Below are 24080 nucleotides of genomic sequence, written 5' to 3' on the forward strand. Positions count from 1 at the left end.
TGAAAAGGATATCATACGAAGTATACAGCGAATTAAGTATTATGGACATAGATTCTGCTGTTTGTAGTGCCAACAATTTCATTACAACCGTTAGTTTTTTGATATGGTCCTTTTTAAGAGGGATGAGCTAGTCATGGGACCTAAAACCAGGAACTGGGCTGTTGTTCCTTCTGACCGTCCTGTGACGGAGTTCAACAGCTTGTGTTTATCGGTTCTCCAGATGCAGTGCTTGCTTCATGTATTAACCTCTGTAAACATATTATTCTAAATTTGATGCAACAGATAATTACCTTATTTCCTTTTAATTTAGGATGCATTTGTAAACTACTGTATTTACTTCCTTTTTCAACTGAACTTTGTGCTTTTTATTACTCTGAAGGCTCTAAGACTCAAAATCAATGAAAAAGAAAGTAAAATTGGAAAAACATTTCTTAGAATCACAAATAACAAACAACACAACCTACAACCAACCTATGAAAATCCGTTCACTGAAAGGCCATAGTACGTTGTTTGAGGGTCTTTAAAAAAAGAAATAACCCTGCTGAGTTATTTACTTAATTCTTGCTGTTATACAATTTTGTTAAAGTAAGTCTTTAAATTAGTTCATCCAGTCAATGAGTTTTATATCAATACATGCTGAAGCCTGCCATACCCTGGTTTACTTTTGAAGTAGATGCTAGGCACTAATTGAAATGATGGGCACCAATACGAAAACCTAATAAATATGAAGGGCACGTGGCACATCAACTATATTTTAAAAAGAGGCCATATTTACCTTTTGTTGCTTCCTTGTGATACTGGAAGTTTCCACTCTGTACAGTATGATATTAGTCTTTATCACTAGATGGAGCTGTGACACACAGATTGCCAATTAAAGTTTGCAGCACCTTATCAGACAATTTCATAGGGTTTTCTATGCCTCACACCTATTATAAATGTTAAACTTCTACATCAGTTTTAATATTGTGCAGCACTTGCAACTCCTGAGGTAATCATTAATAAGGCAAGATTAGTTTCCGTATGTTACATTCAATGATCATGTTCACAAAGTCTAGTCTTGAATTGAGACCCTTTGAATTAATGAATTGGTTTGTGAACTCAGAGGGATTTGGCCATTTGCTTGCAGGTACATTTTAAAATAGTTTGACATAAGAGAAGTATATGAATTTTATACTCGTTGAATACTTTACATTGTAGTCAACAACAAAGAGCCAGCCTTCTGTCCAAACGGTGCATTCAGAAACCGAGGCCTGGTTTACATCTAAAAAATTAGGCCCACCTAGTCTACACTACTCAATGGTGTGAAAAATGAACACCCCTGAGAGACATAGTTAATCCAAACTAAGACCTGGTGTAGACACTGCTAGGTTGACTGAACAATTCTTCTGTCAACCTAGCTGTGCTTCTTGAGGGGGTGGATTTACTACAGTGATGGAAAAACCCCTTCCATCGCTGTAGCAAGCGTTTACACTTCAGCAGCGCCACCATAGTGCTCGTACAGTAGGCATACCCAAAGACTCAATTCCCCAGTATTCGCACGAAGTTTGGTGTTTGGGACTCAATCAGCTGATCCTAGTAAATGAACCCTGCTCTGTATTCCAGGGAGAGGTAAAAAGCAAAGGTCACTTTTGTTTGACTAGTTTCATGCCACAGTGTGTGTATTTGCCTGTTTTTGTGGGAGAACTGCCTATACCTAGATTTCAGTATATCAATTTGTGAATTCATTGTGAAATTGGTAAATATAGTATCACTAATTTTCAAAAGAAGTTTCTAGGAATTTTTTGGGGAAACTTTGTTAATTAGCCAAGAACAAATTTTCATTTCACTTACTGCAGATACTGTGTATAATATATAGGCCAAAAAATTTCAAATCTGGTTACCTTCTGGTTTAAGAGTAGCCTGATTTTTAAAGGTTCTGAATACCTGTATGTCAAACCAACTTAAATGAGAGTTGTGGGTGCGCAGCACTTCTGAAATCAGATTTTGTCTTTGGGTGCCTAAATATAGGTCTAGCTTTTGGCACCCAAATTCAGAAATTTTGTGTGTAGTTGATATCTCTCTGCCATCATCTGAAAAGAGAGTCAGAGAGAGCACTACTTGGGTCGTTCGTTGCTGGTGATTTTTGGAATTCCAAGGCTGTTCATTTTATTCATTAAGATGGGCCAAAGCCACAGTGTTTTGACTTGCTACGTTACAACTACCCCATAGTTCAGATTTTGATGTCTCTTACTGCAGGTAAAATTGCCAGTACAAAATATGTACCTGGTTTGGTGTTTTGTTTTTAAACCTTTGCCTCCCATACTTTGAGGATTTGTTAAAATGTCTTTTTTTCCCCTTGGATTTATTAGCAATGAGTTTGATATGTAACTCATAAGCCACCAATGATGTTGGTTTGTCCATAGCAATAACTGTATTCATCATCTTGGGTGGAACTACTCTCATGAATAAAATTACACGTGCAGATTTGAGCAGTAAAATATCCTTTTTGTGTCAGACAGCAAAGTTGCATTCTGCCACGGTTTCATTTAAATTTCATGAATATTGGCCTCTCAATCTTGTATAATTGGGCTCTAAGTCAGACAAAGAAATAACCTTGAGTTTGTTGCAGAGGGAAATTGACAGACAAGCACTTTAATTATTAACAGCAGTTTTACCATTATGCGTACTCCCTGTGCTAAAAATTTACTTCCATCGTGTAACTTATGTATTGACACTGCCCACAGTAACATGCTTCAGGGACTGTCTTCGAGAAACAGCAAAGCCCACTTTTCAACAAAGTACTATGAATCAAGGTTTCATCCCCACTCAATCGCATTGGGTTTTTGGGCAAAGTGAGGAAGTTTCTAATTTATTATTTATACCTCTGCCATGACAGACAGTAGGATTTTCAGGTAAAATGGGTGCTTAATTTAATATTTGCATACAACAGCTCTCCATTTATGCTGATTTATAAACCATAATCTGTTAGTGTACATATCACATCCATTTCACTATCTTCTTCAACACTTCATCGAGAAACCAATACTACGCTTACTAGCACTTGTCATCCTTTTGTGGTGGTTTGATCATAATCAGTAGCAGGCATATAAGTGGTGGTACTAAAACGTATCCCACAAAATACTTGTCTGACTTCCCTTGGCACAAACATTATGATAAATCCTAATGCCTACTCATGCAATTCAACAAAGTATATTTTCAAACACACAAAAACTTTTAATGGGAGTTAACTGCCATTTAAAAATCTTACCGTAACAGGATTGCTCCTATAAAAACATAATAAATAAATAATGGCAAGTAAATGTAGTATCAAACCCCTAATTATCAGTAAATATTTAAAATGTATTAGTGGCAATAATATTCTGAAGATCAGCCTTAAATTAATTTTAAAACAATCTTTAACCTTTGTTATAAATAACACATCTGGACTTTAGATGAGGAAAACTGAAATCATTTTAAAAATCTAAATTTACTTTTCACAATTTATGCAATTGTTTACTTTGAGTTTCTCCAAGTGGAGGATGAAAATGAACTAGTTATTTTCATTTGAGCTAGGTGGAAACAAACAATATGTGTTTTAATACTGTTAAATGTATACATCTATGAATGTAGAATGCAGGCCATACTTACAGGATGGAGGAACTGTATCCTGAAGCAGTAATAATGAAAAAAACACTGGGGGTTGTGGTGTATAATCAGCTGAACGTATGCTCCCTGTGCAATACTGTGGCCAAAAGGGCTAATGCAGTCCTTGGATGCATAAACAGGGGAATCTTGAATAGAAGTAGAGAGGTTGGGTTACCTCTGTATTTGGCACTGGTGTGACTGCTGCTGGAGTAGTGTCCACCGTTGGTGTCCACAATTCAAGAAGGACATTGATAAATTGGAGAGGGTTGAGAGAAGAGCCAGGAGAATGATTAAAGGATTAGAGAACATGCCTTGTAGTGAGAGACGCAAGGAGCTCAATCTATTTAGCATAACAAAGAGGTTAAGTGTTGATTGATTACAGTGTGTAGGTTCCAAATGGAGTACAAATATTTGATAATGGGCTCTTTGATCTAGCAGAGAAATTTATAATACAATCCAATGGCTCGAAGTTGAAGCTGGACAGATTCAAACAGGTGTGCATTTTAACAATGAGGGTAATTAATCACTGAAACAATGTACCAAGAGTTGTGGTGGATTCTCTATCACCGACAATTTTTAAATGAAGACTGGATGTTTTTCTGAAAGATCTGCTCTGGGGATTATTTGGGGGAAGTTCTATGGCTTGTGTTTTAGAGGAGGTCAGACTAGATGATTACAATGGTCCCTTCTGGCCTTGGAATCTGTGAACTGTAGATTATAGTCAGTTTCCTGGAAATTTCATGTTATAGCTCTCATGCATTAGCACAGTATCATTAGCATGAGCTTTGAACACTGAAGGAAAATGTTACTTTGGAATTTAAAGATTTTCAGGAGTGTTTTTGTTCTTTTTAATTGGCTGTAAGTTTTTTTAAATAATTTTTTTACTTCAGGCCAAATTTGCATGACAGGGTCCTTTTCAGAGGAAATTGCTGTAAAACCATTTTACTGGTGTTATGTTTTCCTTTAAAAAATAATCTGCTGGAAAAGGACTCAATTTGTGATGAAGATACATGCCCGTGAGGGACTGAATTGTCCAGTTCATTTTATATGGGCTACCAAATAGATAGCAACAATTATTTGCTGTTATTTAAATTGGTCTTAATCTTCTATGAATGACTGAGCACCCTCTGCTCCCACTGATGTTGAGGGAGCTGAGAACCTTGCAGTAAAAGGTCCCTAGGGTGGGTATGACCTAACAATTTAGAAGTGAAATGCTCTGTTACTAACCCCCTAAGCCATCCCCAATACCCTGCAACTGTCAGTTTAATGAGTAACTCATTTGTTTTGCCAAATAGATTTAAGGATGCTCTCTTAATAACATCTCTGCTGTCACCAGTTTAAATAAAGAACGTGAATTGGGCTTAAATCCTGAGCAAGAGATTTTATTGTAATATAGAAACTTGTCAGCTACAACTTCCCAGGACTCATTTTCAACTAATCTTATAAGTGAAAATGAGTGATGGATGAGGGGCTAGAGAATCTCATAGTGAAAGTCTGTTTAGAGTTGTGTATATCTGCAAGAAGCTGATATGAGGAGTATTCTTATTTATATTAAAGTAGAATCTAGGGACCCAAACTGAGATTGGAGTCCCATTGTGCTAGGCACTGTTGGTTTCACCCACGCTTGTTTTCTACTAGCAATGTGGTTTTAGGGGCGTGAAAAATATTGGTGAGAACTTGCTTATGCTTTTAGCTGCCTAAAGGTATTTTGCCAGCTGTAAATGAAAGAGGGGAACTAGAGAGAAGGTGTTTGTTAAACAGTTAGGGATCAAGCATTCTGTCTCTCTCTGCAGAATGTAACAGTGTATTTCAAGGTCATTGTCAAATTGCTTAGATGGAAAAAAACTTGCAACAGTATGGAGGTCCTGGTAAAAGAGTTAAAGGAAAAAAGATTATTGGATAGAAAATTGAACTCAATAGCTCAAATATGAAATTAGTAATTCTGAAAAGCAATACTTCTAGCTGGAGAGTGGGTATGATCAGAGGCTGATTAAGGCCTGGAATTTCATAGTTTTATAAAACAGTGCATATAAAAAACTTGGATGAAAATGTCAAATGAAAGCCAGAAAACTTTGCTAATGATACCTACAATCATGGTACTAAAGGGCAGGAAACCTAGAATGGATTCCTTACTATTGCAAGCTTGTGGAGTGACCTTGGCCAAGTCATTTAACCTCTGTGTTTTCTCCATGGGTTAATAATATCTGCCTCACTAGAGTGCTGTGGGTAAGGTCATTATCTGTAAAGCACTTTGAGATCCTGGGATGGAAGGTGCTGTGGCATTTGAGAGAAGAATCATTGATTATAAAAATTGGGGATATAGCAAATAATGAAGAACTGTTATAGTCAGATACAGGGTCAGCTGCACAAGTGAGTAGAAAATACAATTTAAGGCAATCTAATCTAGTCTACACAACAACAGTAGGGCAAATTTATGGCTGCATTAAGGAGCAAAGAGCGTACTGGATGATGCCCTCCAGTGTATAGTGGGTAAAATTCACCCCTTTGTAGAGAAGGCTTTTGTATTATGTAAATTTTACCATTTGATCTTGAGTTGGATTATTCTGTCCCCAAGCCCTCTACACAGGGTGATATTCACCCTTTGTAAATATAGTTTGTTCACCTTATAGGAAGGTTACTGTTGCTCCAGAGAAGGTTCTGTTATTTATTTAAATATAAATGCCTCAAACGCTGGGTATATCATAGCAAAATAAAATCGAGATATCCTCATGGTCTGCTGGGTGACAGGGCCTGGTCAAACAGGTAAGTCTTGCTTTGCTTCCTGAAGTTAGACAGGCCCAGCATCTGGCAAAACACCAGAATGAGTTCCAGAGGCCCTCTACCGAATACCCTGTCACACTGATCTGACAACAAGAGTGACCAAGTAAAAGTGTCTATGTCTGTTAGTATCTGATGGAACAGTTTATTCTTTTTTAGAATAGATTCATCTGAGGATGTCATCTTCTGGAGGGATGTGATGAAGAAGAAAAAAGGTCCTTATACTGGCAACGGGCTCAAGCCAAAGGGAGCCAGATCTTAAAATATTTTGAAGAGTATAATGGTTGTTCAGGCAGAACTGTGTCAGTCAAAGAATAGCTTAGGGAATACATTGCTGAGCTTCAGAGAAAGAGGAAACAATTCACAGAGCAGGAAGCACAGGTTCAGATCAAATGTAAAAGGCGTGTATAGCCAAATGGACTCTTGCAGCCTGTCACTTCATGTTTTCAAAATTATCTGTTCAAACAATTCTAGATTTTCAACCCCCTCCTCCTCTTAGTCTTGTATTATTAGAAATTGTCATTTAGAAACCAGTCAGTTGGTTCATATGCACAAACAAAATGCAGTTGTCATAGGACCGGAATGCTCCCACCCGCTCTCCTTACTTGTTGGCTTGTGCTGCATTTTTGTACAGCGCCACATATTATCTTTTTCCTTGCCTGGTAATTTGCAGTAGTTCCATCAATATGTATTTGTTTTGTGTAATTTAATACACGATAATGAGAATTTCCTCTGACTTACAATATAAAAATACAGACCAGACAACTACAGAGCAAATCTGAAATGTGCTGGCACCAAAATTACACGAGATGAAACCCTAACTAGAAGTGGCAGCCCACACATCATGCATTTATTCACTGTAGATCATTCTTTATGTTCCTTTGCTGAGTATATATTCACTGTATTTTAATATTTTCCAAGGAGAGAGAACTCTGTAATAATGGAATGTTCCATCAAGAGTGTCTCCAACTCCCTCACCAACCACTCCAGTGTGCTGAGATGGCAATCTTTACCGAATAAGGACCCAATCCTGCTCTCACTGAGGTAAATCGGGAGTATGATTTCTTGAATATCAATAGTCCCATGATATTCACCAAAAACTTACACATTCCTAATTCATTCTTGTCAACACTCAGATTTTTTCTTTGAGCTCAGTTAAATCTAACATTCAGCCTCTCTCATCAATGAGTTTTCACTGTTAAGTTGGTGAATCTCTCTCTTTCTGTCCCCTGATGTTGGCGACCGTTTCACATGTATCACAGGGTAGAATGAGTAAAAATAAAAAGGCACTAGCTGCACTGTTAATACAATAAGATAGTTAAAAACAAACTAAGGAATTAGTACACCAGATCTCTGTGATTTTAATAAATGAATATAAATGTTGAAGCATACATAAAGCAAAAGATGAAAACAAAATCAAATTATATTACAGCCACCATAAAGCTAGTATCATTGAATACATCAAATACTTTTTTTTACATTAGGTAAGTGTACAAAAACAGTGGATAACACAACAAGAGGATTTTTCCTAAGAATTAAAAGAAGAAAGGTCACAGTAAATAATTACAAGCTGAGAATTTCCTATACTTTGTTGCTCATTGTGATAACAAAACTTTAAATTAGAACAAGAATAGACTCAGCTGATATTTTTCCAGACCCTCAGGGCACTGGGTGTATTGTGTTAGAACCCTGACAGAAGAGACGGTGGGGTGGGGTTTACACATTGAGATATAGATTAAAAGGATATAAAAACCCAATGAAATAGCTGTGATTCTAGCAAATCTATGTACATTTATTATTTGAAGAGTTCTGCTGGGCATTCCTTGGTGAACAAACATTCTGTTTGCAGTATTAAAACCACCATTTTACCCAATTTATCGATGAGCTCAGTGTAATAAATACTCTTCATGCTGCTTCACACATTCGGAAAGGAAATCCTATGTCCTGATGCTGTATTCTTTACACCCCCATAACTTCCTTTGGCTGTGTAAGAAATGTAGGAGGAGGGCCCTATGCAGATAGCACATGAGAAAGTGTGAATGTAAAAATATGTACTTACTGAGCAGTAATGCAAACAGGAGATACAAATGGCTTTACTAATACAGACTTTGGCATTTCAATCAAGTCTGGCCCTTGAATTATTTTTTTTTCCATCATTCCATACAAACCTAGTTTAAGTTCACTACGCTAGCACATAATGTTAAAGTTTGGGGTATAAAAGTTACTGTATCACAATCCAAGATTTGGTAGAAAACAAAAGTAACTTTGCAATTAAATCAAGAAATAAAAATTCTGATGATGTAAGCACAAATTTTAAATGGGGATTGGACAGATCTGATCATCCTGACAGTTTCAAATTTTTTTAATGAGTTTTAAAACTTGAAATTTACCCTGTTAAATTCTATAGAGATGAAAAAGGAAACACTACTAACACCGCAAAGAAACTTTGTCTTGCATTGGGAAAAATCTTGAGTACGTTTGTACCATAATTGTGTAGGGGCTTGATTCTGTCATCCTTACTTAGCCTCACTCCCCTAGTAGTGATAATGATTCTACCATAAACATGGCAGACTCAAGCCCTATATGATTACATAACAATGACTTCATTAGGATTATTTTTACTTCAATACAAAACTCATGTTGTGTGTGTGATTGATATGGTTCAGTTATCAAAAATCTTGGTAGAAGGAAGAAAAAAATGGCAAGCGCAGCTGTTGCCATTGAAAGGAGACAATCTCTCTTTATATTCTAGAGGGTCTATTTTTATTTTACGCCCCCAGAACTCCCACCTTCCCTAACACAGCTCCAAAATTCCAGAGTAAGGGAGAACTCGCTCCCTGGAGGCCACAAAACAAGGTATTTTTTTTGTTCCCACCCCACCTTTTTTTAAACAATAGAGAACATTATTAACTAATGTACTTTTCACCCATGGGTGTAAGAAGAATATGCTTTCATGAGGAATTTATAATCTGTTATGCCTGAATGTCAGCCCTCAGTCTGCACAAAGAACAAGTGTTTTCTCTACATTCCAGTATTTACTGGTGTGGGCAGTTTAGATGTATGCTCCTAGTGGTGCATGGGATGGAAGTAGTTGGGGAGACACCACAAGAAAGGCAGCAGCAGAATAGCTCTTAAACTCAAAGCTGCACACTTGTTACAAAACTGATTCAAACAACATCAACAGCCCCCACAATACATTGTATTTCCCTTTGTAATTTACTCCAGGAAGCATTTTCTGCAATATCTTATGCACCAAAGCCATCTATTGAACTGTGTGTGCAGCAAAGCTGGAAAACTGCCTGAGTTCTTTTTGGATTTTTTTTAAAATGCTTTTAGGATCACTCATTTCTTTTCTACCATTCTATATAATTCAGTAGTTAATTTCTTTTGCTTTAAGTACAAATGAGAATATCAGATATCTAGATTTGCTCTTATCTATACACAAATATTTGGAACACAAACCTTTCCTGACACCCAAACTATTCAAGATGACTGTATGACACTAATTTTAAGCTTCATGAAACATTAATTGAAACAAAAGGCCGGGGAACTTGTTGGATTCCTGGAGTGGATTCCTAAGATATGTTTTTATTCATCGGCATTATTGTTTCTGGGAACAATAATGAGATGCTTTGGCACTAGAAGTCAGGGTTGCTAGTTCAAAAATCATCACTGACTTTGGCCAAGATACCTGTTCCTATGTGCTTACAGCTTAACTCTGTAAGGCTGCCCTTTAAAACATTAAAAGCGGTTGTTTAAAAAAATCAGTTTTATTCCTGGCTTAAAAATTGTTTAGACTCACGCAGAAGGCTTTGTTTTGCTCTGCAGGCACTATTTGCTGTTGAGATTTTCTACTCCAGTCATTTCTGCCCTTAATTTGACAGAGCGCTGAAGATCAACCAAGATGACAATGGAAGTACCTTCCCTTTTGTTAGTACATGACTACAAACTGACCCCTCAAGGTAAATTGATTCACAATGATTGGTAAATACAGGAATCCACAATTTACACCCAATTTAGATCACTACCACCACCACTGAAAATTGATTTCATTTTTATTGGTACACAAAAAATACCTGCCTCTTTATTTTTTCTGCGTGCAAATTCTAATACTATTTTACATTGATCTACAAAGAGCATTTATATACTGGTTTTTAGATAACTCAATGCTGTAATTACACATTAATAGCAAGAGTTGAAGCTAGCCAACCACATTCAAGAATACATTTCAAATCACAATCAATATCAGGAGTGACTTATGCCTATTGCAATGATAGCAAGAAAAGCCAAGGGATTCTAAGAAAAGAATTTTCCCCTCATCAAGACAGTGGCTGCTCACTGCATATCATTAGCTGTTGCACAAACAACATTGTAATGTTTTGCCCTTATAGAGCTTTTCATAGGTGGGCAAACATTATAATTCCCCATTTACAGATGGAGGAACAGAGATGTTAAATCACTCACCTAATATTACCCACAAAGTCAATGGTAGATCCAAGAATAGAACCTGACTCCCAGTCCAGTGTCTGTCACACTAGGCCATATTGCTAATGAAAATTAATACAAGCTATACTTCACATGTACAGTAGGAACTTGCAAGTATGTCTCATATCAAATCACAATTTTTTTGAGCGTATGGTTTGATTATGGTCTGAAATTCTCAGGTGTTCTGCACAACAAAATGGGATTACAGCTGTTTAGTTTATTAGCTAATTTAATGTGTGTGCAAGTAAACCTGCAGTTGGGAGCATCAAAAATTTTCATTGAGGGAAGAGGATTATAAGAAACTGCCCCCAAAAGTGAGTATTTTGTACTACATGGCACATAGGGATGAACTTCATTTCTTCAGCTACCCACCAGTGTGATATTTTCTTAAAGCAAAGTACCCACTCAGATTACTGTAGCAAAAAAAAAAAAAAAAAAAAAAATCAAATACAAATGAAGACAAAGTCTGTTGCTGTGTGAATGTAACAGATCAGTAAGATTAAGCTCAGAAACAACAGGTCAAGGAACCAAAGCTTTAAGGAAATATCAGCACCCTTATAAAACTGTATATACTCCTGCCCATTCCAGGATTAGTACACTACTTTCTACATCTCTCAGCACCTCTGTTTCCTGCGTGAGTGGGGTTTTTTTTAATTTAATCACATTGGAGATGTTTTCTTATGCTAAATTTAATAATTGTTAACACTCAGAGGTCACAGAAGTTCTGGTATTTAATCCACAGATGTTTGAAGGTACAATTGTGATTTAGTCGTCCGTCCTAAGCAATCAGGATCAAATAGCTTGACCATAGTAAGTTCACATTTCAGAAGAATTTCTGGCGAGTTATCCCAACAGCAACCACATTCACATGTCTTACAAAGCTGTACTGATTTTATAATACAGGCTTGTGAGGCAGACTCCAACAAAAGAATGCCTCATACAAATTAGAGAAGGAAAAAGACCCATTTTCAAGTCCATCCCCCATACTAGTGCAGAATTGTCATAAGATTGTCTCGTGCTTCTGTGCCTGTTAGTTTTGAGAAACATTTGACACAAAATGGTCCCGACAGAAAAAGCAAAAGCAGCCTGAAGCTTCGCCCTAAATTGTTCAATATACTGATACTACACCACTTATAAAATGTTCACAAGTCTCTCAGGAATGTCTCCAGAGCCACACCCTGATTTATAAATACTCTTGATTTCCAGACACTGGAAGAGTGGTTCTGCCAAAAACTGATAAACGTGCTCTGTCGCAAGCTCATAACATTTTCTAGTGCTATGCTTTTGTATTTCTTACTGAAGCCAAACATATCTGACACCAGCAATACCTTCCTGTTCACTAAATCAACTCTTGCTCTGTGGTGGTTACCTAGTTCACCTCTCTCTTCTCCTACCCTTTCTTTTTTAATTTGTATTTTATGTTGCTGTAGCTGTTCTATTCCTCAGAGCTCACCTTGCCCGAGCCCCTCCTGGGAACTTGTTTTTCTCCTCCAAAGAATCTGCCCAGCGAGTCAAGTAGACCCGAGTCTCTGTGCCTTGGAGATCCATGTCTAGCATGGTCTATGGTGCTTGCAGTTGCCATTTTTGATCCGTGCCGGAAAGAGGAGCGTTTCTGTGAAGCCATCAAATCCGAGTTCTCTGAAGTTGCAGCACTGTCCTCTTGAATGGTCTGTAGCTCGTCTGACTCTGAGGGCCGATCTTTGAAGGTGTTGTCCTCCCTTCCTGGGGCATCTCGGGAAAAGAGGCGGATCAAGTGGGGGCGACCAACTGTGTCAGCTGGGTTGGCCTCCTTCCAGGCATTCTTTGAGTCTGCTGTGCCCTTGGAGTCTGTCACCGCTGTGCTCTTAGTGGAGGTCCCATTGTTCTGGTTCACATCTGCCTCTCCTATAAACAACAAGAATGAGATATGAATACAGGCCTATGAAAAACAGAGCACTGGAACAATGCTGCTTTCTTTCACTTGCCTTGAGTTAGTTTTTTCATGCAAAATCCATAGAATATGTTCTCTCTCTCTCTCCAAATGCCTTTCAGAGAATTAATCTGTCTTGCAACTGAACTGTGTTCTCACATTTAACTTGCACTGGGATGACATAACTTTTTAGGTTTTAAAATTAGAATGGTGGTCAATATGTTTGGAAATGGGTTAATAAACATAGCTGAAGTTTGTTGTAAATTATTGCAATTATAGCCTATCAAATCATTTCAATGTTTATGTTGTAGGTGATCTCTCTGTTTTATCATCAATGTCTCCAATGGCCATCTCAGTACCTGATGTAAGAGGTGAGAATTTTTTATATTGACCACTCTTCTCACTATTTCTAAAGACTACTGTACGTAACCATAAAAAGGTTTGGATTGTATTTCCACTTCAACCCCTCTTTGCGTGACGTTACAACTTTTCTAACTTCTGAGCTCTCTGTTGTAAAGATGGAACTCCCACTGGTAGGAGTCTATTACAATTCTTTAATGTATAAATCCCCATTGAATCTGAGCTACATTACTATTATTTTTTTAAAATCTCTTTGCCTAATTTGTTTCCCAGTTTCTTCCAAATGTAAAAACCACAAATTTGCATTCCCCAATCCCCTCTTCAAACAGGTCTTCACTTTAGATAATCATATTGTCATTCACACAGTCTTATCTCTTATGATAGTTATACTTACAGGTCTGCCTGTAAGAAACATCTTACCCTCCTTTTTCCTCACACACACCCTCAGTGAAGGGCCCAGCCTGTTGCTGTTTAGTAAAATGACAAACATTACACTCATGCCAACTTTTCTAAGTTGGGTTACATTCTAATGTGCTTCAGTAAGCTATTTGGAAGTCAGAGGGAATGTCTACACTGCAGCTGGGAGATATGATTTCCAGCATGGGTAGGCTCAAAGTTGCAGCCCTGATGGCAGCTCACCCTGGCTGAACTTCCCGGGTCCAAGCTCCAGCAGTGCCATAATGTCTACATTGCTATTTTTAGTGCACTAGCTCAAGTCTGTCTACCCATGCTGGGATTCTCAGCCCAGTTCTGCAACCCTTACAGAGAGTAGCTCCCACTTCTGTTGACAAATTGTGAGTTGGTGTAGACTATGTACTGCAAAATCAAGCAAATTTCCAATGAAGAGTAGTAGTAAATTAGTAACTTGGGAGAGTTCTTCAGCAGTCAGCCACAGGGGGCTTTTTTTTTTTTTTTTTTTTTTTAAATGCATGAAGTAAATGAGTCTCCTGATTGATTGCAAAGAAACCTTATTATTAGAAGTGATTATTCATCTGGGATCAGGATGATGAAATAGACCCAAGTCATTGACAAAACTTCCACTGACTTCAGTAGGATCAGGAATAACTGGGCATATGGTGTTTGTGATTTCTGTTGATTACCTCATGAAATTCCACAATTTGATTTGATAGTTGCTGCACTGAGAAGCGATCTGGATCTGACTATGCCATGATGTGTGCTTTCTCAGTGCTTGTCTTTTGCTGATTCGAGCCAGCCCTTTAGTATTTACATAGCACTGAACTGCTGAAAAGAAGAGTATTTTCGGGTTATCTTTCTTTTATTAAAAAAAAGTTTATTAAAGTAGTTTTAATAGGGACAGATTCAGAACAAGGCCACAACTGATCATATTGCAAACACTGGGCAGTAAAATTACTCCAAGCAGATGAATTTTAGCTGGATGACAGAATTAATCTGCAAATACAGACCTACAACAAATTATAACCTGACAAGTACGAATTAGTAAATCAGCTACAGTTTAACTTCCTGGAGAAGGCTAATGTGTGTTTGTATAAGGCATGCAATTTTGGCTATGACCTCAATTGAAAATGTGTCAACTAGCTAGAAAGGAAGTTCAGTTCTTCCCTCCATTTAATCTTTTTTAAGAATTGTCTTCAGGGATGCAATCATCAATTAAGGCTTTCTGAACTGAAAAAAGAAAGCTGTTTATTAAAAATATTGCAGCTATGTTCTTTTGCTTTCTGCAGTGTATTTCTTTTTATGCTGAATATTCCCAAGGTACTTACACATTGGTGCCCTGAAGGATCAAAACTTTACCAGATTTTGTTAGTTTGTCACCACAGCTTTCCTGATGGAGTGAAGCAGGATGCAGTGGTTTTGGGAGCAACAAACAATAACTAATTTTAATGATTTAATGCTGGTTTAAATTCTATACCATCATACAAATTGAATTAAGGAGAAAAACAATAGTGCTATTGTATTTAATTAAATGCATTAACAAAACAGCAGAGCATCTGCATACTAATACTTCTATAACAGTTGTGCTTTGTGTCACTGAATACAGTTATTTGTAAGAAACAAAGAAGGGCATTTGTGCCATAAAAGTAGCTTCTCTCAACACATAAGCAGTGAGCTATAAAGTGTAAATCTTTTCTGTATGCTTTTAGTTTAGCAATGAAAGCATGCATTTAATTTTTCCTTTACATTTTTACTGTGTTAAAACCCCATTTAATGTTCAGCGAAAATGTACAACGGAAAAGACAGTCTATATTTGAACGATATTAAATCACCAGCAGCCATGAATTCCATTTCCAAAGTGTGTGTATATGACATATATGTATATTAATGACATAGAACTACTTAATACAAGGTATGATCTAATGAATTACTAATAAAATGTCTGCCAAACTGCATTTCAGTATTGGTTTATTAGATCATTAAAATTTTTAACTTTATAAAGAAAAATATTCCATCATGAATTCAACTGACTATAACACTGATTTTCCCTTTTTCCCCTTCAGGTGAGGGAAATGGAATGTGCCACTTACAGTAGTGAAAGAGAGAAGATTTTCCTTGCTACAGTAACTTAAGATCTATTGTGTAGGAAAAAAGGAGCCTAATCTTTGCAACAAAAAAAAAAAAAAGAGAGAGAGAATCCTTTTGCAAGATATGGTAATTTTGGCTATAACCATGGCATGGAGCACTCCACAGACTTTATCCCAAGAATATTACAATACCTACTTTAAAGAAAATATCGGGCCTGGCTGTGGAAGGGAGATGGGTGTAAGGAGCCCCCTCTCCCCCTGCATCCTCCATGCAGTGCCCTGGTGGGCAACCACCCCAAAAGCAGTAGGAAGGAGGTGGGACTATGGTCCTGCACTTCTCAGCAAGGGCCAGTGGAGCTGGCCAGCGACGGCAGGAAATGCATGCTGAACACTCCTGGAAGGTTGTGAACCAGTTGTGTCAACTCCCAAAATAAGAGGGAGAGAGCCATAGGAATTCCAGCGCGTACAGAAATGGAGAAATCTGAACAGTTTTTTTTAAAGAGGCAGCAATTCCCGGAGCAATCCTGACTTGTATAAATTAGCAGAATGCTGTATTTTTACATCTTCCAAACACCTCAGGGGGTCACAAGCTGTCAGCCTCCACCCCAAACCCCTGCTTTTCATCCAGCATTTATAATGTTGTCACTAAAAATATCCATGACAAAATCTTAGCCTTAATCATGGGAACTGATCATGAAACATTAATTACACTCTCCAAACAGGCATTTGATCTGACATCTCCATTTAATTCCTAAGGAAGAGAATGATTGTCAGAACCCAAATGTTTACCTGTTGTATGGCTAAGCTTGTGATCTAAGGGCTTGTCTGCCCTGAAATGCTACAGCTGCCACTGCAGCGCTTCAATGGAGACACTACCTACACTGCTTGAAGAACTCCAAGAAGCAGTCAGTCGATGGAAGTATTCTTCCAGCAGCCTAGCACTGTCTACACTGCGGAGTTAGGTCAGTTTAATTATGCTGCTCAGGCTGATGGATGCATCATTATAAATTTCACATTTGTTCTCTTCTCATGACGATTTCTGAAAAGACTTGAGAAACAGGGAAGAAATACTGCAATTTCTATATACTACTGGCATCAGAAGGCCTGATCTTGCAAACAGTGCTGAGTGGAGAACATCAAACATCTTTGGCTTTTCAAAATTGCAACACATTTCTCAAAAATCTTATTTGACCAGCTTATAGAGCAGTCAAATTCTTCCAAAGATTCAAAATTCTAATGAAAAGCATTGAAACTGAAAAAATTTCTGCATTCTTTTAGCTCTATGGCCAGGTATATCAGTAGTGTGAATGTCAAGGCAAGTTCTTCAAAGCATTTCTCTCTGCCAGCATCACCCCAAGTTCTTAGACTGCTGTTGACTTTGGCTAAGCCCTAAAAGTGTGCTGTTTATTAAACACAGAGCTGGCACCCACTGCATACCGCTAGGCTCATCAGTCCTTCATACAGAAGTACTGAATAATAAGGGGGAGATGACTGAGGCTTGTGAGATTATTATGTAGATGAGGGGGAACAGTTGCTTTCACACCCAGCCTTGAGGGCTGTCATATGCAAGGGCCACAGCTGGTCCAAGCCATTTCTGTTCAGCACTACAGCTTCTCGGAGATAACACTGCTCACCAAATAGTCCTGTCTTATCAAATTTCACAGACAGGTCCGGCAAGATGATGGTGGATTAGATTTCTCTTATCTGTGGACAGTCATAGGTCATCCCTCAGCGTAGGGATCTCTTGTGGCTTTTTGCTAGAGCCCTCTTCTTGGAGATGGCACAGAACAACATACCCTAGCCAGAGCACTCCCACTGCTACGTCCCAGAAAGGGTGCACCAGAACCTACTTTACAGCAGGCAAAGTCCCACATCCGTCATGCTCCTCTTTTGAGTGTTCTGAACGGAGCAAGGTGCTAGCGGGGAGAAGTCCCTGTACTCAAAAAAAAGCAGTGATTGTGCATGGTCCCTTGTGCCTCCTGCCAACGAAGGACAATGGACAATCCAGCCTCTACTGTGCACTACTATTGCACTACGGATCACAGGAGCATTAACTGACCCTTTTTGAAACAGTTCTTTTATCTAAATGCCTCAATAAGATTTTCAGGGAGGAGAAGAATTAGATTTTCATCATTACATTCCAGCTGTAAAACTTGATTCATCCTCACCCCGCCTTTGCAAAGCAAAAATATAAGTCTCAAGCCTGACTCTACAGTTACAGTCTGAGGACAACTGGCCAACAAACATTTACGTGTAATTACTGGTTTTGTCTGATGCTTGTCAAAATGTTGAAAATCATTTTTAAAAGCACTCCTCTTTGGGATGGATTACACGCAGTATAATTACACAGAACAGTTGGTAAAAGTTCTCTAAGCATAATGCTCAGTTAACGTGTTTAGCCATTACATAAACGTTATTTTCCCCCACGTGCTGGCCAAATGGATGCTGGTGCACAATGCCAATATGTCTCCACAGTAGCCAAATCATCATAAGACCCAGATGAATTCGTATTATGCCAATACTATAGTCTTGGTCAAGAGGGTACTTTCATTATAAACCCATTTTCGGCAGGTGCTTATTGCTTTTGGAAAAACATCCTTACCTCGAGGTGAAATTTTGGGATTAAAATTCTAACTAGCCAGTTTTGAACTACCCCAGCCTACAAAATAAAATGTTCACGTGCTTTTTGTTTTACACTTGGGTAACTCAAAATCTGCTTTCTTCTAGAATTTTAAACACACAACATATTTCAAGGACAAACTGATGTTTAGTTTTAGAAATATAATTTTGCCATAGCAGCAGCCATACCCTCTGCTGTCTATGCTGGCTTCCTGTACAATGACAAAGCAAGTTAAAGGTTTCAGTCCTTATCTTCAAGTTGCCCTGGGCCCAGAACATATAAAAGATTGCTTAAAACTTTGGAATGAAGATCCTGGTCAACAGCTCTGCTCTTTCTCCAGTAAATAGGCTTGAAAGGATTAGATTTTTGTCAGTAACCATTGATTTCACTGTACACACACACACACACACACACACACACACACAAGTATATATACTTCCATTGATAATGACTGCATTCTCAAGCAGCATTTTTCTCATTTTAAATTTCAGTTTGATTTAAAGATATGTACTTTGTATATTTTGACATAGGATATTGACAATTTGTGTTAATGTTTATAAAGCTTTAACTTTTTGAATTTCAGTGTCTGTCATTAAATTATCTCCCCCCTCCCGAAGTTTCCATGACTTTAAAACAATAAAAATTGAAAAAGTGCTTGAAAATAAACATCAATATTATTAAAAAAAACCTAAAAACAACCACTCATTTCTGCCATGCCTAAGAATAAAAGTAAAGCTTGTCTGAGCAGGAGACAGAGTTCCCAGGTGCCAGTCTCAGATTGCCAAACAAACTCTCACAGGATCTAAGGACCATTAGAAACTTCACCTCTAGGCACACTCCTCTCTCGCTCATGCGTGCACTCACACACACCACCATGTATATTTAAACAAAAAATAATAATAAAAGCCCTACTCAAACACTACACTGCATACACAATTCTCCTCCAGGGGAGAGGATGAGAAAGAACAAACCATGTAAGACAAATACTAGTGACTTAATGTACTAGTGGAAGGTTATGAGGGTGATATAAGAACCTATACAGAATAAAAGAATGGCAAAGAAAGGGCCTGATTCCCCACTCGATGAAACCAGACTAGTGATTATGTAACACTCTTGACTAGAGTGGAAGTGTTCTGACATAAATCTGGTGAAACAGAGTGAAGAACAGATCCAGTGAATCGTTTGGCATGTTTCTCCTTAAAGTCCAGTTACGGCAGTATACGATATAAAAATAGCACCCTCTTATTCAACATAACTGTCTTGAGGTCATAACTACTTGGTCTACCAACAGAGATGCTTTTACTTCTGTTAGCAATGTGCTGACTACAGCTATGGAAAAATGAGCTGATTCTGCTCTGCTTCCTGCATTAAAAAACAAAGAATGGCTAAGTTCTGATGGAAAGGATTTTTTTACTGTTGATAAAGAGCAGCTTTATTTTTAGAGCTGATATGGAGTTTGATTTGCCTAGCCTTACTGCTGCAAACTTGCACCTGAAATTTCATGTGAAAGAGAGCCTGACAGTGCCATTTTTAGTTTTTCACTTTCCTTATTATAGCTTATATAGTTCTACTCCGACTGTAAAATGGCATCCTGGTTTTCCATATTTAGAATGTCTAAATAATGCTAGATCTAATTTGATCTACTGACAAGTAAAAAGATGGTTTCTCTAACTGCAAGGCCCTGACAACTTTTAAGATCTAAAAGTCAGGCTGGTTGCTTTCTGGCTCATGCACCATCCACAGGTAAAGATTCTCCATGCCCAGTTCTACCCTCTGGCACTGAAGGGCTGCAGAGTTGTAACAGGAGAGAGTTTGGCCCAGCAATAAATTACTCGCTACACAAGCCCCTCCCCCCCCCTCCACATTTCACCACGAACAATCCAGCTCACACTGTTTTGGCTCTGTGGGGCTAACACCAATGAAAAGCAGGGGGGGAAAAAGCCCATGAAGTAGTCTTGACAGACACCCCCACCTCATAGATTTTACCTTTTGTGTGGTCATTTTTTAGAGAAGAATAGCACTTTATTAGGAATACAAGCTGCTGAGCATGACATCCAGTTACGTTAATCTAATGTCTATCAATGGCAAATAATGATTACAGCTATGTGAAACCCAAAATCAGGTGCAATTCATCTTGCCTTTATTTTTTCCTGCCAGCACAAAACTCAGCCCAGGTCTCCAAAAAAGCGTCAACCATTTGGCAAAGTTGGGCTGAATTTCACGCCACGTAGGATTCCCTATGGAGGGGCAATCAGGTGGCCTCTTTCCCCTTTCAAAAAGTCTGGGCACAGGCCAAGTAGGCCTACTTCTTTCAGATCTTCAGAAAATCTGTTTGGGGGGGAGGGAGCGTACAGGCAAGCAGGCTGCCTTCTCAGAGTTTTGCAACAGTGAGACCTGTCTTTACTAGGTGCCAACACTACCTCTGGACTGGGTAATTATCTCACTCTGGAGCTGAGAAGTCCCAAAAAACAATGTAAAATGCCAATAAACATAGAAGTGCTCTCTGTGGCATCTCAGTCCCTAACAAGTTCATAGCTTACTCTAGAGGCAGCAGTGTCCAGTGGGACCTTCTGGATTTTGCTCATCTAGAAGAGATTACAGAGGAGCAATCTCTTTTCCCATTCACCCCCACATTGAAAAGGAAGGAGCTGTTGAGGGTGGGGGGGGGTAAAAGATAAGAAACAAGGTGGATTTTTCAAATTAGGAATGCTAAAGGACTGAGTCCAGGAATAAAAAATTGTTTAAGGTGGAAAGTAAATGAAGTTCATGGGTGCTTTTAATGAACCTTTGCTTTGAATGGTTAGGTTTGTCCATATCTAGCTCTGGGGGAGCATAATGATGGAATTTGAGAAGAGAGGAATCTGTCAAAGCTGTACCAATCCATTCAGGGCCTTTCTAACTTAGAACTGTCTTAAGACATCAAGAAAAAAAAGAATATGAACTTTAGAGGATCAGAAAAGACACTGAGTCATACAGAACTTTCAAAGCATTTGTGTATGGACATATCTTGTCTTCATACCAGAGTAGGTGTGTAATATACTGCACAATGTGTCCACTTGTATGATATGTACAGACAGAAAGCCCACCCCCAAATCTTAAATGAAACAATGACTGAGGACTTAAAAGTCTCACTTCCATAAAAACTAATGATAGATTAGATAGCTATTCTTTATTAAACTCTGCCAATTTAAGTACAAGCAAATAAACCATAGCTGAACTTCAGTAAAAGCTATCATGCAGGGATGTTGAAAGGTTCTCTCTTAACATGATTAGCAATCTGCTTCCCTGGGAGACAATCAGTGAAGAGCCCATTGATTTCAGGAAGTGATTGCAGCACTTGAAACTTTCTTCTTTTTGACATATGAAAAAGTACTATTCCTCTAAACCAGTGGTTCTCAACCTATTTACTGTTGTGGGCCACATACGCAGCTCTGTGTGTCTTATGTAGGCTGCGTCTACACAATATATACACAACCTGTATGGCCCTGAGGATGTCACATGGGCCACAGCTGCATGCTCATTGGGCCACAAGCAGCCCGCAGGCTTAGAAGCACTGCTCTAAATGGACAATGCCTGCCCCTTTTTCTTGGCTAAATCTCACTTTCTGCATGAAAAACGTGAGAAAATGGATGAAATTCTCAAAATCGAAGAAAAAGTCCTGGTGAAAATTTTGCAACTGCACCTTTTCTATGGTGGAAAAATGTTCTTTGACCACACGAATCATTTCTGCAGTAGGGTTTCCTTTTAACAGTTTTTTCTGGATTTCATAAAATAAAGCCTGACATGCTCACCTACAGAACAACTATTATTGGCCTGGTGGACAGATAGCGGCACGCTGTTTCTTTCGTATCAGTGCAATAAATCTCTAGTGGTGACTAGTAGGTGGGATTCACATGGGGGACTGAGGCACCGAAGTCAAACATTTAGATCAAAAAACCCTGCTCTGCCATTCCAGAGAGAAGTTTCATGGCTCTGAATCCACAGTGGAGCAAGGTGCCTCCCTATGGCCCAGAGTTTGGCACCTAACTCCCTTTGAGGGTTGTGGCTTAGGCCAGACCCTTATTCTTGGCATTTCTTACTGGCTAACTTAAGTGTGCTGGCTTCATGAATCCCTTTTTAAAAGGCCTAATTCTCCCCTTGCATTGTACAGAGAGCATGGGCACCTAACTTGGGTCTGTGAATTGCCCCCCCAAGAGTCCCTGACACAGGAGTCATGCTGGGAGTAGGTTTAGACCCCCCTATCCTAGGATCCAGGGTGCATCACTGCTGGAAATATAAGGTTTGTCTGATAGGTAGGATAAAGACAGTAATAGTTGGACTGATTGACTAATGACATACAGCAAGTGTGCTATTTACCTTGCTTGCTTTGTAAAGAATACTAGATTCTGTGGAAGATTTTTCTGTGTAAAGCCCCTCCTATTTCTCTTTTTCCTTCCCTCCTCCAAAATCTTTTGGGCAATAAAGATTTTCATTATTTAAAAGTGGCCAACCATCTGAGGGCATTTCACTTGTTTAATTCTATGGATTATTTGCACAAATAGCACCAACATGCATGGGTCCTTGAGCATTCTGTTCAGTATGAACATTTCTGAAGTCACTGGAGATTTTGCTCCAGCACTAGGCTGAAAAGCTGTCATACTAGTATATCTCCTGCGTAATAAACGGTCACCCTTTTTTGATGCTTTGAGAGTTTAAATTGTTTCCTTTCGGATTCAAGATGACATTGAAGTACTCATAGCAAAGGAAAAAAAATAAAATTTTATTCCACATCTACAGTATATTTGAGTATTCAAACTAATGCCACTTGATATCTATCCTTCTAGGTCATATCTTTCTTCTGAAGAATCCCATGCTACAAGCAAGTTGGGGTAATGGCTACATATCAACGTCTACTTTAACTTGTATTCATCTATTTAAAAACAATAACCATGTTGGATTATTTGGAGAGTGTCAAGTGACAAAGTATTTAGCTCAAGTCTAAAAAAGCTGTTGGCAGTCAGCACGTGATATCATTGTAAATGTGAATTTATTTATTTTTTTGCCTACGATTCTCAGCTAAAAATAAAATGTGCCATTCAAAATATTTCAGCACATAACTGTACGTAAGTGCAATAAGGTACTGTCATCATAGTAAACTCATTCCAGTTAATGGTCTGAGGATGGCAGTGATTAGATGAATTTCTCATAGAACATTAACACTCTTATAAAAATAAGTTGCTAACTATACAGGGTGATGCTGAGGGAATTATTGCTACGACACACCATTTAGTGTATTAATTAGCAAGGCTTCATTTGTTTTTCCATTTTAAATGGTAAAAGCCAGCTAAGAAAATTTTTTTTACGAAATAAAAAATTAAATTGACTAAAAATAGAAAGTAGGGTTCTTGGCGATGTGCAGCTGAGCAAGAACAGGGAAATTGATATTTTTTTTAAAGAAAAAGACTTTACAGTTTTATTCTTTCCTTGTCTCTTTCTGATATTGGTAATCAGCAAACTGAACATAACATGACCATACATACTGATAAGATTTCATATTTGAGGGCTGTACCTTAAGCAGATTGTACAGGAAGGTCAGTTTCCATGAAACTGGCATACAGACACATTGTACATTCCCTGGGGCAGGGACCACGTCATACTACACAGAACCTAGTATAGTGTTGCACATTCTCTTCCTGACTGGATCATTTGGAAACTACCACAGTTTAAATAATAGCGATGGAATTAAAATGAATCAGAATTCTTGATTTGATTTATCAGCACCGATAGCCTTTTCCCCTCTTACTTGACAAATCCTATCAAATAG

The 24080-nt window shown here is 38.3% G+C and overlaps 1 protein-coding gene across 7 annotated transcripts in view; it reads right to left on the bottom strand.

The window, feature by feature from the left end:
• Nucleotides 1–24080, bottom strand: part of LOC102938736 (myelin basic protein) — a 172685-nt gene that overhangs the window by 21900 nt on the left and 126705 nt on the right. For all 7 annotated transcript variants that reach the window (XM_043539995.1, XM_037892980.2, XM_037892979.2 and 4 more), the window contains exon 4: nt 12341–12771. In XM_043539995.1, the coding sequence (XP_043395930.1) occupies nt 12341–12771 (431 nt within the window). The remainder of the gene's footprint in view (nt 1–12340; nt 12772–24080) is intronic.

Source organism: Chelonia mydas, chromosome 2, assembly GCF_015237465.2.
Source record: "Chelonia mydas isolate rCheMyd1 chromosome 2, rCheMyd1.pri.v2, whole genome shotgun sequence".
NCBI classification, from domain to species: domain Eukaryota; kingdom Metazoa; phylum Chordata; order Testudines; family Cheloniidae; genus Chelonia; species Chelonia mydas.